The following is a 16,609-nucleotide window of genomic DNA, read 5'->3' as shown; positions in this document are numbered from 1 at the left end:
AGGCCTGGCTAATTTTTGTATTTTAGTAGAGATGGGGTTTCACTATCTTGGCCAGGCTGGTCTTGAACTCCTGACCTTTTGATACACCTGCCTCAGCCTCCCAAAGTGCTGGGATTACAGGCATGAGCCACTGTGCCCTGCTGGTATGTGTTATTTTTAAAGCACCTTTGAGAATCCACAAACGCCAGATGGACAGTTGGTTTAGAAGACCTGAACAGCTGGATTCTTCTCGGGGAATCGTAATGAAGCTTTGCATTTAATTCCTTCCCATTTTTCCATTATGGACTAAAAGGAAGGGCAAGTGAGCCTGATCGCTTCTCTAAATTAAAAGAGTGTGGCTGGACAGTGACTGTCCCTTGTCGTGAAAGGGAGAAGGACATCTTGAGAGAATAATGGAAGACTCACTCACCATGCTAAGCGGGAGAGATCTCCCAGCTCCTCATGGGCTCTGCAGCTCTCAGCCCTCAGCAAGCCGGAGCCCACCTTAGCAGATTCCCTTCATCAGTCAATTCCGTAGAAAAATAGATGCTGCTTAAAATGTGCCAAGTCTATCCAGGGAGTGAAGACAGGAACTCAGGTGGCTTCTGGGAACAGGGGCCATCTTGTTCCAGCTGCCAATCTTGACTGGTTTAATAAAATAGCTGGAACCCAAATGTGGATGCTCTCGCATATACAGACAACAGATCCAAATCGCTGTTCACTTTTTGGCTGAGTCATGAGTTGGACTCAGGTGTCCTGAGGTATCATAACCAAAGGCCAGTGAGAACGGGGAGCGCTGGCTTCGAGTGGAGGAGGAGGTGCACACACCGTGATTTTGTGAGTCACCTCCCTCATAAATATCTTACTACTATCTCTGTCCATCTATATTCACCAAATTTGCTCCCGAGTGACCTGTTTTCAGTAAAAAGCAAAGCACAATCCCCTGGATGCAGTAGGAGGTGCCGGGGATTTGCCCTCCAGGACCTACCTGGCACCTCCCAGAGCACCTGGTTCGCACTCAGCCTTACTGATTGAGTGTAGGCCCCGGTGCTGAATTCTCTCGGTCCTGGGCAAGTGCAGCCCTGGGCTCATTCTATGCTAGAGCAAAGGGCATGCAGGTGGCAGAGGAGACTGACACTGGCCTCACAGTCTGGAGCCCAGATCTGCCACACTGGTCCCTGCATTGCCGGGATAGTGCAGTGGCACTGAGAAGCCAGGCCTGATGCCGGGGCAGCCACAGCGCTCGTCCTGGATTGGAGCAGAGGCAGGTGCTCAGGAATACGCCAGGGAACGATTCAGACCCACTCTGGGAACCGTGCGCCTGAGCCTCCTCGTTGTGACAGCGGGACGCACAGTGACTGTGGACACACGTGTGGCCGTGGCAATGCCCGCAGTGGAAGTCAGAGGGCCTCGGTCGGAACCAGGACAAAGACATTGTCATTGTTGTTCCCGATTAATGGCTTTAGCGCCATGATGGAAGGACTGGCAGTGGATGCTCCAGCTGTGCTGGATGTGAGCGAGCACACAAGCCCGCCCAGGAGTCCTCCTCAGGAGCCCATCCTGTATCCCATTCTGGGAGCCCTGCCCAAGAGCCCGCCCCAGGAGTCCTCCTCAGGAGCCCATCCTGTAACCCCATTCTGGGAGCCCTGCCCAAGAGCCCGCCCCAGGAGTCCTCCTCAGGAGCCCATCCTGTACCCCCATTCTGGGAGCCCTGCCCAAGAGCCCGCCCCAGGAGTCCTCCACAGGAGCCCATCCTGTAACCCCATTCTGGGAACCCTGCCCATGAGCCCGCCCTGAGACCCACCCTGGGAGCCCTGCCCAAGAGCCCACCCTGAGACCCACCCCGGGAGCCCTGCCCACGAGCCCACCCTGAGACCCACCCCAGGAGCCCTGCCCAAGAGCCCGCCCCAGGAGTCCTCCACAGGAGCCCATCCTGTAACCCCATTCTGGGAACCCTGCCCATGAGCCCGCCCTGAGACCTACCCTGGGAGCCCTGCCCAAGAGCCCACCCTGAGACCCACCCCGGGAGCCCTGCCTAAGAGCCCGCCCCAGGAGCCCTGTGCAAAAGCCCACCCTTGGAGTCCTCCACACGAGCCCACTCTGGGACCCGAGACAGCTGTCGTGGATTCAGCTCTCGGCATTCCTCATTCTCTCCTGTGGAGCCTCCAGCAAGTGCAGCCATGGGCACTGCAGTGGGTCTGCAGCCTCTGCTGGACAGAAGCGACCAGTGGCAGCTGTCAACAGTGCCTAGAGGCCTGTCAGTCCACCCTCGGGCCAGCGTGAGAGGTTCACGGCAGGCATCCCGGAGCGGGTGGGGTCAATGTCCCCCTTGTGAAGGCCAGGACTCAACCCTGCCTGCATGCGGCTGTCCTCGGGCCTTCAAAGGTTTCCTAAAGCTGTCGTGCTCTGTGGGCTTTAACAAAGCACACCGGGCAGCAGCAGTACCCGAAGAAATGAGCCCTGGGCCTTCCTCCTGGAGTACAGGCTGCTTCCCCAGCGTTTTCAGCTCAAGCAAACACAGGATTCCCCTGCGGAAGCCTTGCCCCCTCCTGTTGTCTGGGTTTGGAAAGCCAAGCCCAGTTCCACCCACTGGGAATGCCTCCAGTCTGCTGCTTCTGCTTGGAGTCAGCCACATGTTTGCCTACCCACTTCGTTTCCTCTTGGTAGATTTGGGCAAATCCTTAGAGCCCTCAGGGCCTTCCCCTGCCCAGGGGGTCACCCCATTATGCACACCTGCGTGGAGCTCCATCCCAGCCGTCCCCATACCCTCGTGCGTGGGCAGCTGTACTCACCCTTCTCATTTTCCAGGAGCCTGTTCTGAGGCCCCAGGCTATGCCCGTCCCTCACTCCTGTGGGAAAGTGGAGCCACCCCTGTGGTCCTGAGTCCTACTGCACCTTAAATGCTGGGTCAGCAGCTCCTGCCCCTTCTGCCCTCTCCCTGCAGGGAGCTTTGACTCTTTCCTGTGAGGCTCAGCCAGCTGACAAATTCATCACTCAATGGACATGCTTGTTTGGTGTGGAGCCCGCAGTCTGAAGACCTCCCGTGTCTTTACTTTCAAAGATAAGCAGAATCTTCAAACCAGAGCCTCAGGGGAGTGAAGCCCCCACCCCTTGGACAGCCAAGCTCACTCTGAAGAGCAGGGAGGAAGTTCCAGGGGGTCATGGGAGTGGGGACAGCACAGCCACAGCCTGACGCAACTGATCCCAGTGTTACCAACACAAAGCGGGGGGGGGGGGCTTCCCTGAGAGGAGCTGGGGCCGTCATTTCCAGGGTTCAGCCTCAGCTCAGGCTCTCAAGGGACAGTTAACAGCTTATTGAAAAGTTGGATCAATAGATGTTAGCGCTGGTGGCAACTATTGCAGGTGGACTTTGAGGGGAGAGGAACGCACAGAAATGCCCTCATAAGGACAGGCTCTTCAGCTGGTCCCCGAGGAGCCTCTGAGGGACGCCACAAAACCTCAGGGGCCACATCCTGAACTCAGGCCACAGCTCTGGAGGCGGCTTTGGCCGTGGCCTCAGTGCAGGCTCCACTTGACATTGGTATCCAGGGTGTGGGAGCGGCAGCTGGCAAGTGGGAAGATTGCTCCCCTGGCCATTTTAAATCCAGAGGCTGCTGCAGAGGGCAGGGCTGCCTGCAGATCTTGCTGCATTTGAGAGAGCCCTGAGCTCTGGAGGGGCTGGTCCTGGTGCCAGGAGGCCTGGTTTCTGCTTAGCTGTGTGGCCTGTCTGTGGCAGCTGCAGATGGCATAGTGACCAATGATGGGTCCTCCCCCACCACCATGTTCTCCTCAGAGCCCACTGTAGTCCTGGGGATAGCTGGGGTATGACACCTGGTCCAGTGAGCTGGGACACTTGCTGAAGCTGCGGATGCCTGGGGAGGTGGGGGTGCCTGGGAGGTGGGGGTGCCGGGGGGGGTAGGGATGCCTGGGGATAGCTGGGGTATGACACCTGCTCAAGTGAGCTGGGACACTTGCTGAAGCTGGGGGTGCCTAGGGAGGTGGGGGTGTCTGGGGAGGTGGGGGTGCCAGGGGAGGTGGGGGTGCCTGGGGAGGTGGGAATGCCTGGGGAGGTGGGAATGCCCGGGGAGGTGGGAATGCCTGGAGAGGTGGGGGTGCCTGGGGAGGTGGGAATGCCTGGGGAGGTGGGGATGCCTGGGGAGGTGGGAATGCCTGGGGAGGTGGGGGTACCTGGGGAGGTGGAAATGCCTGGGGAGGTGGAGATGCCTGGGAAGGTGGGGGTACCTGGGGAGGTGGGAATGCCTGGGGAGGTGGAGATGCCTGGGGAGGTGGGGGTACCTGGGGAGGTGGGAATGCCTGGGGAGGTGGGGGTACCTGGGAAGGTGGGGGTGCCTCGGGAGGTGGGGGTGCCTGGGGAGGTGGGGGTACCTGGGGAGGTGGGAATGCCTGGGGAGGTGGAGATGCCTGGGGAGGTGGGGGTACCTGGGAAGGTGGGGGTGCCTCGGGAGGTGGGGGTGCCTGGGGAGGTGGGGGTACCTGGGGAGGTGGGAATGCCTGGGGAGGTGGGAATGCCTGGGGAGGTGGGGGTACCTGGGAAGGTGGGGGTGCCTCGGGAGGTGGGGGTGCCTGGGGAGGTGGGGGTACCTGGGGAGGTGGGAATGCCTGAGGAGGTGGGGGTACCTGGGGAGGTGGGGATGCCTGGGGATGTGGGGGTACCTGGGGAGGTGGGAATGCCTGAGGAGGTGGGGGTACCTGGGGAGGTGGGGGTGCCTGGGGAGGTGGGGGTACCTGGGGAGGTGGAGATGCCCAGGGAGGTGGGGGGTACCTGGGGAGGTGGGGATGCCTGGGGATGTGGGGGTACCTGGGGAGGTGGGAATGCCTGGGGAGGTGGGGGTACCCGGGGAGGTGGGGATGCCTGGGGAGGTGGGGGTGCCTGGGGAGGTGGGGATGGCTGGGGAGGTGGGGGTACCTGGGGAGGTGGGGATGTCTTGGGAGGCGGGGACACCTGGTGAGGAGGTGGGAACAGCTCCCTGCTGGGGCTATGGGGAGGAGGAGGTGAGAGCATATGCGCTGCCATAGCTGTGCTTGGTGGATGGCAGGAGGGCCTGACAGGAATGAGGTGGGTTTGGGGGCACAGGTTGTGCTGACATCCTCAGAAGACGGCTCTGCGGACAGCAGTCACACAGCCACCAAAGATGAGGTTCAGTCACTTCCCCTGCCACCAAGCTGGTCACAGGGCTGTCACACACTGTGCCTAGCTGCAGGCGAGCTGCTGGGCCCCATGGCTGCCTTCAGCTGGCCCTGTCCCCTGTGCCCACCTATGACATTCACTCCCGAAGGTAAAGCCCTTGAGAAAGACTTGACAGAGCTTGAGATTAGATAAGGCCAAGCCCCTGGGAACTGAGGCTTTTCTGTCTGTAAATAGAGGCTGGAGTGAGATGGGCAGTTGGTCTTGCAGAGGTCAAGTACCTGGCACTGAGGGCCTGGCTTAGGGTGAATGTGGCAGTGTAGACAGATGATGGGTGGGGATATGCAGACAGCTTCGCCTTTTTCACCAAATCCAAAGCTACGCACCTTTGGGGACCCTTTGAACTTAAAATGGATCACTTTAGGACAAGTACAAAGAAGCCTGTTACACACAATGTCTTGTGATAAATGAACCCTGAGAGATGGAGGGCCACGGACCAGCCGTGGGACAGCCAGCCAAGGACGTGATGGCAGCCACAACCACCTGCTCCTGCCAGGCGTGATGGCCTCTGCCTCACGAATTCCCCAGCAACCCACACCATGGGCCTTAGGGTTATCCTCTCTTAGAGACAAAGCTCAGAGAGGTGTATATCTTTACTCAAGATAACACAGCTAGAGAGTAGCCAGTGGGATTCAAATCCAGGTTGGTTTGACCCTAAACCTATGCCCTCCATGGCTGGTGACTAACTCCTACAGGGCTGTTGGCTGGCTGCTTCTTAGGGTTAAAATCTTATACTGCCTGCTGAACCCTCCGGTAGAGACAAATGCTAGATATATCTCAAATTTCACCCGGGAAGACAGTGCTAATAATTTTCAGAATACTAAATGTTCAAGGTCAAGGAGGAGAGCAGTAGGCAGAAGGATCGAGCCCACAGTCCTTATTCCAGGGTCGTGGTTCTCAACCTTGGCTTGGGGTTGCGGTCACCAGGCCGCATCCTGAGCAATTAAGCCAGCCCGGGGCTGACCCAGCCTCAGGGATTTGCCAAGTGCTGGAGGTGGAGCCACTGCAGTGGCCTGGTGGCTCTGTGGCTCCTTAAACCACGAGGGGAAGGAATAAATGAAACCCAATGACAGCTGTTCATCAGAAATAAAAGTCTTAAGCGAAAAAGCTAAAAGATAACTTTCTGTTGAGTAATGAACACTCGTCAAACAGCAATGACATGGTATTAAAATGTCTGTGATTACTTATTTCTCAGCATTCGTCTGGTAACTAAAGCAGCAGGAAGCAACAGTTGCACTTAAAAAAATGACAAGAAAATAGCTATTCGTTTAGTCGACAGAGTAAGGCCCATCTCGTTTCCGGGATCACTAGTGTCTGCGTATGATGGGGTGAATGCCCGCCAGTGCCGCGACTGGGAGGAGCCCGTGTCTTTAGGCTCAGGGGGTGCTCACGGCTGCAGAGCCTCGAGTTTCTGGAGCAACCTCGGGGCAGTTTCTTGAGGAGTCTCGGGAGGGGTGGTGTCCTGCCTCCCCATCCTAGATCAGCGAGGTCCCAGGAGTGCGTATTGCTGCGGGGTAGCCGTGGAGTGTAGGCATGTTCCAGAGGTGGCTTGACATCCCGAGGCTGGGTGGGATGAAGGGAAAGAAACGGGGGCAGGTCCTGGGCTTTGCTGACCCTGCATCTCGGGGTCAGGCCGATGGGTCTGCAGAGCAGTGCAGTGGGGGTCCTGTCGGCCGAAGGAAGAGGTGTCGCCTCTTCCTTCCCAGCCCCATTGTCATCTTGCAGGGAAGGCGTGTGGACTCGGGGGGGGGGGGACACAAAGGACTCCAGCAGGGCCACAGACAGAAGAGTGGCATGTCCCTTGTCCTCCGCCTATTGCACTGTATTCCATAAAAAATAAACACTTTTTTTGACTGTTTGTATATTGCTAATGCGGTGGCACTCTGGGCATTGGCAGGCTGCAGAGAGCCACGCCGCCATTCATCCACCAGAATCCGTCCAGAGACGGCCTTGACGCTGGGATCTTTGGAGCTTTCCTTTGGGAGGATTAGCAGTGCCCGTCTGTCTGGTGCTCTACACAGTGCTGGGAACATGAAATTAAAGGGTTAAAAACAAAAGAAATCCATGGGTAGGAAATCCCAGGGCTTCGTGGCCTCGTTTGGCAATCATTTGCACTGCACTGCGTCATGCGACGTGTGCTTCCTCCATGCCCACACGGACGTGCCCTGGGTGCTCCCCGTCTGCTCACAGGAAGCTCACAGGTGGTTGTTCTTGGAGAGGTAGGCGATGAGGGCCACAGCCACGCCCACATAGACGCCGGTCCCGATGGTGATGGACAGCACTGCCAGGAACAGGGCCCGCCGGGAGCTGGTGCTGGCCTGGTGCAAGTCCCCCTTGGCCACGGCTTTGTTGGTCTGCAGAGTTGGAGAAGAAAAAGGAAGTTACGGTAAGCAAGTTGGAAAAGGCAGTCAGTGGAGGGCTCATCTAGGGCATTGTGGATGCCGAGAAGGCCGAGCGTGAGCTGTGCTCACCCCTGCTATGACCAGGGCAGGTCTCTAACTGTGGGGCTGGGGCCTGCTGCTGCTTCCCACACTGTAGGGAACACCGACTTATGTTCTACTTGGCCCTAAGGCAGTAAAGGAAGGCTAGGAATGGCCCAACTGAGTTTCAGCAGTGTGGTGTGTGGCTCTCCAGCACCAGGATTGAGGTCTAGCTATGACTCCTCCAGTGCTGCTCTTTCTACTCAAGAACGGTGCATTTATTTGAATAGCACGTAATGTTCTAAAGCATATTTCTTCCTACCTGTTGAATCTCTGTCACCCACTGGAGGTGTGTGGAAGGCAATGACCGCTCTCATTTCCCTGAGAGAAACGCTGGCACAAGATCACTAAACCCATTGGAGGACGCCCAAGACGTTCCTCCTCAGTTGGCTCGCCTGCCATGGCCGTGGGTCATTCATTTCCTGACCGTCCCCACCCTGGACATGGCTGGAGTAGTAAAATTCATCCGTCAATAAAATCATTTGATGTAAAACTAGTATCTATATTCCTGAGTGTTCAGTGGCGTAACCGGGTGTGGGTGTAATCAAATTCATGATTCTTGGGGTCACGAGGAGATGGGGGGACCACCTGAGTAAAATGGCTCATTCGGTAGATGGGATGGGGTTATAGCAAGGCACTGAGCCCCAGGAGCCCATGTGATGCCGAGGAGGGTTGACCCCAAGCCACTGCCGGGCCCCTGCGGTCAGGACTACCCTGGCAGAATGTCCTAGCTCACTCTCCTGGCCATCTCCAGAAAACCAGATTTCTACTGGGTCACATTACCGCCTGAGGTCAGTGACATGCCTAGGTGTTATAGGTGAGTATGGGAGTCGACCTGTCGTTCGCTCAGACACACCAGCTAAAACACACCAGCACCACTCCTGCAGTGGACCAGAAAGGCTCTCACTCGGAGATGACTTGTGAAGTGAACCTGCATCTTGCACAGGCTGTGAGCTCTGGAAGTCTGTGCCCACGGGGAAGGGATGCCCGCTGCTGCTTGGCTTCCTTCTTGCTCCCACAACTTTTGGATCTTAACAGCTAGTTTTTATTTTTTTCCTCTCCCAACTTTTTGTCTTGGAACTGAACTTGAGAGCTCACTGCGGACAATTCTGGAGGGAGAAGAGATAAGGGGATGAGAAGTGGCAAGCCTCCTAGGACAGTGAATGAATGAATGAATGAATGAGTTGTGGTGAGCCGAGTCTGTTTGATGCAGCAGCGCTCCACACACACCCACATCCTGGAACACAGTTTTCTGTAATTGCCCTTTCTTGGCGCTAACTCAAAGAGCCGGCTCTCATTAGGGTAATGACTTTGTCCCCACCACGGTCACCAGCACAATCACAGTGCCATCTCCACGGCTATGCAAAGGGGTGCAGAGAGGAAGGTGGAGCCCCTATAACTGCCAGAGCACCTGCTGGCAGCATTCCCTGACCCATGCGGGAACACCCATGCCGGGCTTTCCAAGCTCATCAGGGCTCACACGTCTGAGTACCCGCTTGTGTGACAGTTGCCTTCCAGCTCCCTTGTAAGCTCCCTCAGGCAGGGCCCATGTCTCTCTTGTGCGTTGTGGTCTCCCTGGAGCCTGGGCTGGGCTCTGTGGGGACAGGAGGAATGCAGTACTTATCTAACGGGTGCAGAGTCCCAGTCTCTCCGGCGGTGTTGAGGAGGAAGGCAGTACTTATGTAATGGGTGCACAGTCCCAGTCTCTCTGGTGGTGTTGAGGAGGAAGGCGGTACTTATCTAACGGGTGCAGAGTCCCAGTCTCTCTGGCGGTGTTGAGGAGGAAGGCGGTACTTATTTAACGGGTGCAGAGTCCCAGTCTCTCTGGCGGTGTTGAGGAGGAAGGCGGTACTTATTTAACGGGTGCAGAGTCCCAGTCTCTCTGGTGGTGCTGAGGAGGAAGGCGGTACTTATCTAACGGGTGCAGAGTCCCAGTCTCTCTGGCGGTGTTGAGGAGGAAGGCGGTGGCATGGGCTGCCTCTTGACCTCAGTTCTCAGAACCGACTCTGCAGGTTCTGGGCACACAGACACTAGAGCTGTCATACTCAAGCTTGCGTCTGCTTCAGAATCACATTTGCTCTTTATTTTCATTCTCCACGCTGGGGGAACTCGATCGCAGGTTTATATGTTGGGCTCTAACAAGAGACCCAGGGAATGTGGAGTGTTGGGGTCCTGATCGCTGGAGGTGTCGGAACAGCAAGCAGATGCCGCCTCAGCAGGCAGGCTGTGTCCAGCAACGTCACTCGGCATCTGCGTGTCATAGAAGCCAGAGTTCCGGGGTGTCATTTACATACACAAAACACACAACGTGGTCTAATGAAGGTGATTCCCTGACATGAATCTTTTGTTTCAGAAAACGGATAACTGTGGCTGAGAAACAGCTCGCTCATTCCTTTGAGGCGGTGCAAATGGGAAGACACGGTTCTATCTTTCCATCCCGACAGCTGCTGGCTGAAAGCTCCCAGCTCTTTGACAAGCTTTTTTGCTGTGCATGAGAGCAGGGAAATGTGGCCTGAGTCCAAGAGTCTCTGAGCGGAAGGCAAGACTTTGTGTGCAAGTGCACAAAAGTTTGACAAGATGGTTATTTCTTCTGGCTGCGCTTTTCCTTCCCCGCCCATTTGCCAACAGGTTGCCAGTGAAGGTCGTGACTTTCTTGTGTGGCCTTTGTTGGAAAATGGAAGTGCAGGTGGTTGGAAAAGGTCGTCTTTGGGTCCTACTGAGCCCCTGCACCTTGTGCCAGCGGTGGGCTGGGGGCAGGGGCTCAGTAGGACCCAAAGACGCCATTTTTGTACCTTGAGGGCTCTTCAGAGAAAGTGTTTCAGCTCACAGCAGAGGCAGAACCTTAACACTCAGGGCACAGGGAATCATCACTGGGAGCGCAGGAAGCAGCAGGGCTCCACTGGCAGGGCGGGCTGCAGGGCCTCAGACACAGCCAAGGGAGACGTCCTGCACCCTGAAATCTGCCAGGTGCTGAGCTCCTGCACAGCCCACAGACATCTCACCCTGGGGTGTGATGTGTGCACCGTGGTTCTGGAATTAAAAGACCTGCTTTCTCTTCCCTGGCTGCAAAGACCTGATTTTTAAATTGAAGAGCAAAAGTAAACATGCGCCATAGCCATGACAGTCACGGAAGCAGCCCCTTGCCCTCCCCCAAGTGCAGCACTGTTCACAGTGAGGAGATAAAGCTTACACAGCAGAGAACGCACAGCCAGAGCAAACGTGCTTAGGCTGAAGTTGTCACATCAGAACTGAGATCTAGCCACCTCGTGCCCCCACTGGGTCACACGTCCTTAGGTTGCACGGTCACTGCAAGTGGCCAAGTCAAAAGAGCTGTGGACACATTCGGATGTCATGTTGCTCACGGCTTCGTGATGAGAAAGGACTGCTTTGTGGAGGGGCGCAGTCAATTTCCATTCCATGGGTGGTGGTGGTTAACGCTGAAAGCCACCAGCACTTCTCTCTGCTGGAACCCGCACCCTGCCCATTGGTCACATTCTGGGAATGGTTTTATCTGAAGGGAGTGGCTTCCCGTGGCGGTGGCAGACTTGTCTGAGAGTGGGTTCTAGGCCCTGCTTCCTCCCAGTGCTCCCGGTGGGTCCACATCTCACTCTACTTTGGGGAGTGTCCAGGCTGCCTTTGCCAAGTCCCCTCGTGCCTCCCCTTCTCATTGCCCACCTGAGGTCCCTGTTTTATCCAAGTCCCCTCGTGCCTCCCCTTCTCATGCCCACCTGAGGTCCCTGTTTTATCCAAGAATGCATCTTGGCATTTGCTGGCATGCTGAAGGCCTGTCCCTCCCTTCCTCTTCCCTCCCTCCCTTCTTCCTTCCTCTTCCCTCCCTCCTTTTTTCCTCCTTCCTCCCTCCCTCCCTCCTTATTCTCTCTTCCCTCTCTCCTTCCTATCTCTTCCCTCTTTCCTCCCTCTTCCTTCTTCCCTCCCTCCTCTCTTCCTCCCTCCCTTCTCCTTCTTTCTTCCCTTTCCCTTCCTCCCTCCTCCTCCCTCCCGCCTCTCTCTCTCCGTCCTCCCTCTTTCTTCCCTTCCTCCATTCCCCTCCTTCTTCCCTCCCTCCTTCTTTCTTCTGTTCACTTGCTCTGTAACAGGAGGTCCAGCTGAAAGCTCAATTCCAGGCTCCACGTCACAAGAGACACACCCTAGGATGGTGACATGGGCATCCCTGCCCCCAGCCACAGCAGCCTTTGATTTTTTCTAAACAAGAGAGCAGAACCAACTTAGATGCTTCAAGGCCTGTGCCTCCTCAAAGTGTCTGGAGGCTGAGAAGCATTATGAAGGACTGACGGTGTGCTGGGCCTGGGTCCCGTCCATAGGAGAAGGCAGGCTTTTGCTTCTCCGGCTGTGGGGGAGCAGCTGCCATGGGACGCTGTGGGCTCCATGCAGGGCTCCATGCACTGTGGGCGGGTGGCCAGTCAGTTTCTGCATGGAGTCCCCAAGGCGAGTGGCCAGCCGGCAGCCTCGGGGCGGGGCCCGGAGGGTACCGCTCTGTGGAGACACCCAGGCCCTAGCTGGGCAAGAAACAAAGGCCGAGGTAGTCCCCAGGGACCAGACATGGTCTTAGGTCCCATCCAGTAGAGCCCAGCTGAGGGAAAGTGGATGCGTACAGGGCCTGTGCTGGCAGGCTGAAGCTGCGGGCGAAGGTGGCAGCCTGAGGAGAACCTGCCAAATGCCTCTGTGAGAAAGCAAGCTGCGTACGAGAGCGCGAGCCTCCTGCGACAACCTGAGTTGGGGTGACTGTGATGTCTCTGCCCCCATCTGCCCCTGCCAACCACACCTTGCCCCCAGGGGCAGACACTGTGGCTGGCGAGTGGGGAGGAGGAGGGAAGATGAGGCCCCTGCTTCTGAGGCCAGGCCTGCTGTGTGTGCACACATGCCAACCCAGGACACTTAGAACATGCGATACATGGATCCCCCAGCAAGGCCAAGACAAGGCCAAGAGGCAGCAGGAAGGGTCTCGGAGAAAGTGGAAAAAACAAAATCCCCTGCACTCCCTGTAGGATGTAAGTTCGTGCCACCACTCGGGGAAACGGTCAGTATCTCTTACAACTGAACATATAGGTACGTCACGCACCAAGAGTTCCGCTCCTGTAACTGAGTGGACATTTATTTCCGTAAATACCCAACAACAATTATTCATGTGTTTGCCAAACACATCTGTAAGAACGTTCTAAGGAACCTGACTCAGGGTCACCTACGCTGGAAGCCCACTGAGGGCCAGAGGCAGAAGGACAAGCCGTCACGGACCCAGGTGGTCACGAATCTGAGACAGTGATGAACAGGGAAGCCGGACTCCGAGTCCTGTAACCTACAGCACAAAGCAGGCCCAAGTCGCCTCTGCTGTTGGCCTGGAGACAGGTTCGTGGATACTTCTGGGAAGGAACAGGAACTGGAAGGAAGTATAGCTGAGAAAATCTACCTTACTCTAGAAACGGATTCTGTCAATAGTTAAATGAGTATGTAAGAACCATCCACAGAGAACAGAGAAGCTCATTTTATAAAACTGGTAAAATCTTGATGCCAAAAGCAGAGAAGAAAAGTTAGAGAAAGGGAAAGGAGAGGCTGACTTCACCTCTGAACGCAGGTGCAGACGGTGATTGTCAATGGCGGGCAACGGTGATTGTCAATGGCGGGCGTTGTCCAGCGGCCTCTCCAGGCCTCTCCCCACCTCTCCCTGATTTTCCCTTCGCTCTGGCTGTATTTGCAGAGGTCTTTTCGTCACCCGTCGCTGTTTTAACCTATTAATCTTTCGGGCCATAGCTTCTCCATGGCATCTTCTCAGCAACCTTGCCGGACAGCTGCGGAGGGAAAGGCTCCAGCCCGGCCCTTGAATCTCCACCCAGCACTCAGGACGCCGCAGCATTGATGCGAGCCTTTCTGCTGAATGCCTGGCACATCAGCCACACCTGGCAGTGCCCAGACAGGGTCCAGAGAGTGACATTCGTGACGACATGCTGATGAGGATAGCAACCTTTCCCTTCACTGTGTTCCCAAGGGCAACTTGCGCTCTTCAGAAACATTTCCATGATGGGCAGAACCCCATGCAGGCAGGCCCCAGGTCATGGCTGCTAGTCACTGGCTTCATGCAATCCATAAGCTACTAGCTGGAAATCGGACAAATCCAGAAAGGAGCAAGTTATGTTCAATGCTTCTTTCTGTGGCCAGTGACGCCCATTAAAGGGAAGCCCTGTGGGCTCGACAGGGCACGGGGAGGGCTTGGCTCCAGTTTGGGCAGTGTGCCACACTCACAGGACATTGGCAGCTCCTTGGGTAGCCCAGGAAAGGAGGGGTGAGAGGAGCTGGGAACCCTGCGGCAGCCAGGGAGGGAGGTTCCACATCAGCCCAGCAGAGGCTCATGGAGGACGGAGGTGCTGCTCACGGTGCCACCTGCTGCGTCTATGGGGCACTTGGGATGTGGCTCATGCAATGCAATACTGAATTTTAACATCATTTAATTTTCACTGATTTAAAAGTGAACAGCTGCCCATGACTGGGGCTGCCACACTGGACAGTGTGGATGTAGGAGAAAACCCAGGTGGAGGAGCCCGCTGGGAGAAGATCTGGTGGTGAAGGGAAGTGCCGGGCATTGCCGGGCTGTGCGCTCTGTGGGCCTTCCCAGGGCCCTGGGAAACGGGTTCCATACCTGCATGCCCCGTGAACATCTACTTCACATCCAGCCAATCGGGGGGCGGGGTGTGTGTCACAGTCCACACAGCTCAATGTCTGGGTGGAGATAATGAAACAGCTGCAAGATGAAGGACACAGGAGTGATGGTGGGAGGGGGATGCCCCTTGAAACCTGCAGGTCACTGGGAGAGGCCTTTCACTACCACAGGGCACAGCTGGAGAGCCTTGATACCCCAGGGGTCCATGCCCTGCAGCTCCCGTGTGGAGTCTGTCATGGGAGGGGCACCGGCCATCAGGGACCCAGTTCTCCGTGACCCCACGGCAGGGTCTGCTCTGCCGAGCTCAAGTCCCCCACCGCATCACTACTGCTTTCCCTGAGATGCCCTGGAGATGTCTGAAGTGCTGGGCTCTGGGCTGTCAGACGGCTGGGACCCACGGGCTGGCATTTCTCTTCTCTCTGCGTGGAGTTTCCCATCAGCTTTTGCTGGTTCTTTGGCTGGAAGATAGCCACTGCTGTTTGAGGTTTTGGAAGATTCATGATGGTTTCTGAGGGCCACCGCAGCTGCTTTGTTTCTCCTGCAGTTAGTTTTCAGGGACAAGATTGATGTTTCCACTGTCCTGTCATCCGCGGACCGGGCCAGCACGGCTGGGGGTCCTCACTCCCTTGCGGACACCTGCCTCCCCAGATCTGGGACAGGCTTCTGCAAGACACTGGCTGCCCTGCACTGTTTCTCTGGAAATGCGCAGCACCATGGGGGGTTATAGTTCATTATCTTTCCAGCGCCGATACCTGTCTGGCTGGATTACATTTCTTTGCATTGTTGTAAAGGTTATTTCCATCATTTATCGTCATCTAATGTTTGCCATGCGCTGTCAAGGTACTGAGAGCTGAACTTGACAAAGAAGCAGACTCAACATTCTTCACGAGAACAGTCAGAAGCTCAACACCGACTGCGGGAATGGAAGGCTTCTCGGACCAAGGTTCTCACACTCAGCCCCCAAAACACACGTTTTTTTTCCCCGCATGTATTTAGGCCCAGGTCTATTTTTATGACCTCTCACCCCTTCTACTTTAAGCCATGAGAAAAATAAGTCTTCTGATGTTAGTTACGTCTAAATGGCAGGGAGGAGATGGATTATGAAACCACATGTACCGGCTGTGCTGGTTACAACGCAGCTCGAACACAGAGGACGGCTGGGTCATGGCCTGGGTGCTGCGCCGACCCTCTCCACCTCCTGCTGGTCTGAATCACAACATCCAAGGGAGGGGACTTCCTCCCAGGGAGGCGTCTGGGTGTCCTTGTCCTCAAGGCCAGCCCCGTCTGTGGATCTCCATTTACAGACATGGCGGTGTAACAACATCTTAAACATAAGCGGGGACGTGGCCGCTGTGCCGGGCTGCTGCTGGGGGTGGGGCGGGGAGCTGCTGTCATTCACTCCATTTGCTGCTGGGGGTGGCGCGGGGAGCTGCTGTCATTCGCTCCATTTGCTGCCTGTGTTTGGCGCTTCTTGCGATGCTCTAAAGGATACCTGAGGCTGAGGAACTTATGAAGAAAAGAGGCTGAAGTAGCTCTTCTTCTGCAGGCTGTACGGGAAGCATGGCGCCAGCCTACTCAGCTTCCAGGGAGGCCTCAGAGAGTTTTTACTCATGGAGGAAGGGAAAGCAGGAGCCAGCCTGTGGCAGGGCCAGACCGGGAGCTGGGAGGGAGGGAGAGAGGGCCACACGCTTTTACTTAACCAGATCGTGGAAAGCTCAATATTTTGAGGACTGCACCGAGCCATGAGGGATCCATCCCCACGACCCAAACGCCTCCCACCAGCCCCACCTCCAACACTGGGGGATACATCTCAAGATGAGATTTGCAGGGGTAAACGTCTAAGATGTGAGACGTTCTGTTATTAAATCAGAATTATAGCTAGAATCAGCGGGACGGACAACTGTCAGTCTCCTTATTGCTCAGATCCAAAGAGCCACAAATGGCCACACACTTCATACTGGCTTTTCCCGTGCTCTTCATTCTTCTTCTCCCATACGACTGTCTACCAGGTGAAACACTCAGAGAGAAGTGCTCTGTGCATCACAGCTGGGTGCAGACCCACCACATATGCAACCAGCATCAGCACTAAGAATGGCACCGTACGACTGCCAAGGCCTTCCTGTGCCCCTCACTGTCCCTCATCTCCAGGGCAGCCCACTCTCCTGACTTACAGCAGCCTAGATTCTGTTCACCTGTTTGGAACGCCCTATAGGTCCTGTGGTGCCCGCATGATGGTGTCTGACTCCTCTCTCTGGGGTGAGACTCACCTGTGTG

General features: G+C 56.1%; 1 protein-coding gene across 7 annotated transcripts in view; it reads right to left on the bottom strand.

The window, feature by feature from the left end:
* Positions 1 to 6,261: 6,261 nt before the first annotated feature.
* Positions 6,262 to 16,609, bottom strand: part of SYNDIG1 (synapse differentiation inducing 1) — a 193,798-nt gene continuing 183,450 nt past the window's right edge. For 5 of the 7 annotated variants that reach the window (XM_054255293.2, XM_054255291.2, XM_054255295.2 and 2 more), the window contains one exon: positions 6,262 to 7,539. In XM_054255293.2, coding sequence (XP_054111268.1) covers positions 7,381 to 7,539 — 159 coding nt within the window. In that variant the 3' untranslated portion in view covers positions 6,262 to 7,380. Of the gene's footprint in view, positions 7,540 to 9,157; positions 9,916 to 16,609 lie in introns of those variants that run through there. The other 2 variants (XM_054255294.2, XM_078371522.1) reach the window with 1 other exon arrangement.

The sequence above is a fragment of the Callithrix jacchus genome, chromosome 5, assembly GCF_049354715.1.
Source record: "Callithrix jacchus isolate 240 chromosome 5, calJac240_pri, whole genome shotgun sequence".
Classification (NCBI taxonomy): Eukaryota; Metazoa; Chordata; class Mammalia; order Primates; family Cebidae; genus Callithrix; species Callithrix jacchus.
Note: the sequence above shows the minus strand (reverse complement) of the source record. Positions and strands in the feature narration are given on the sequence as shown.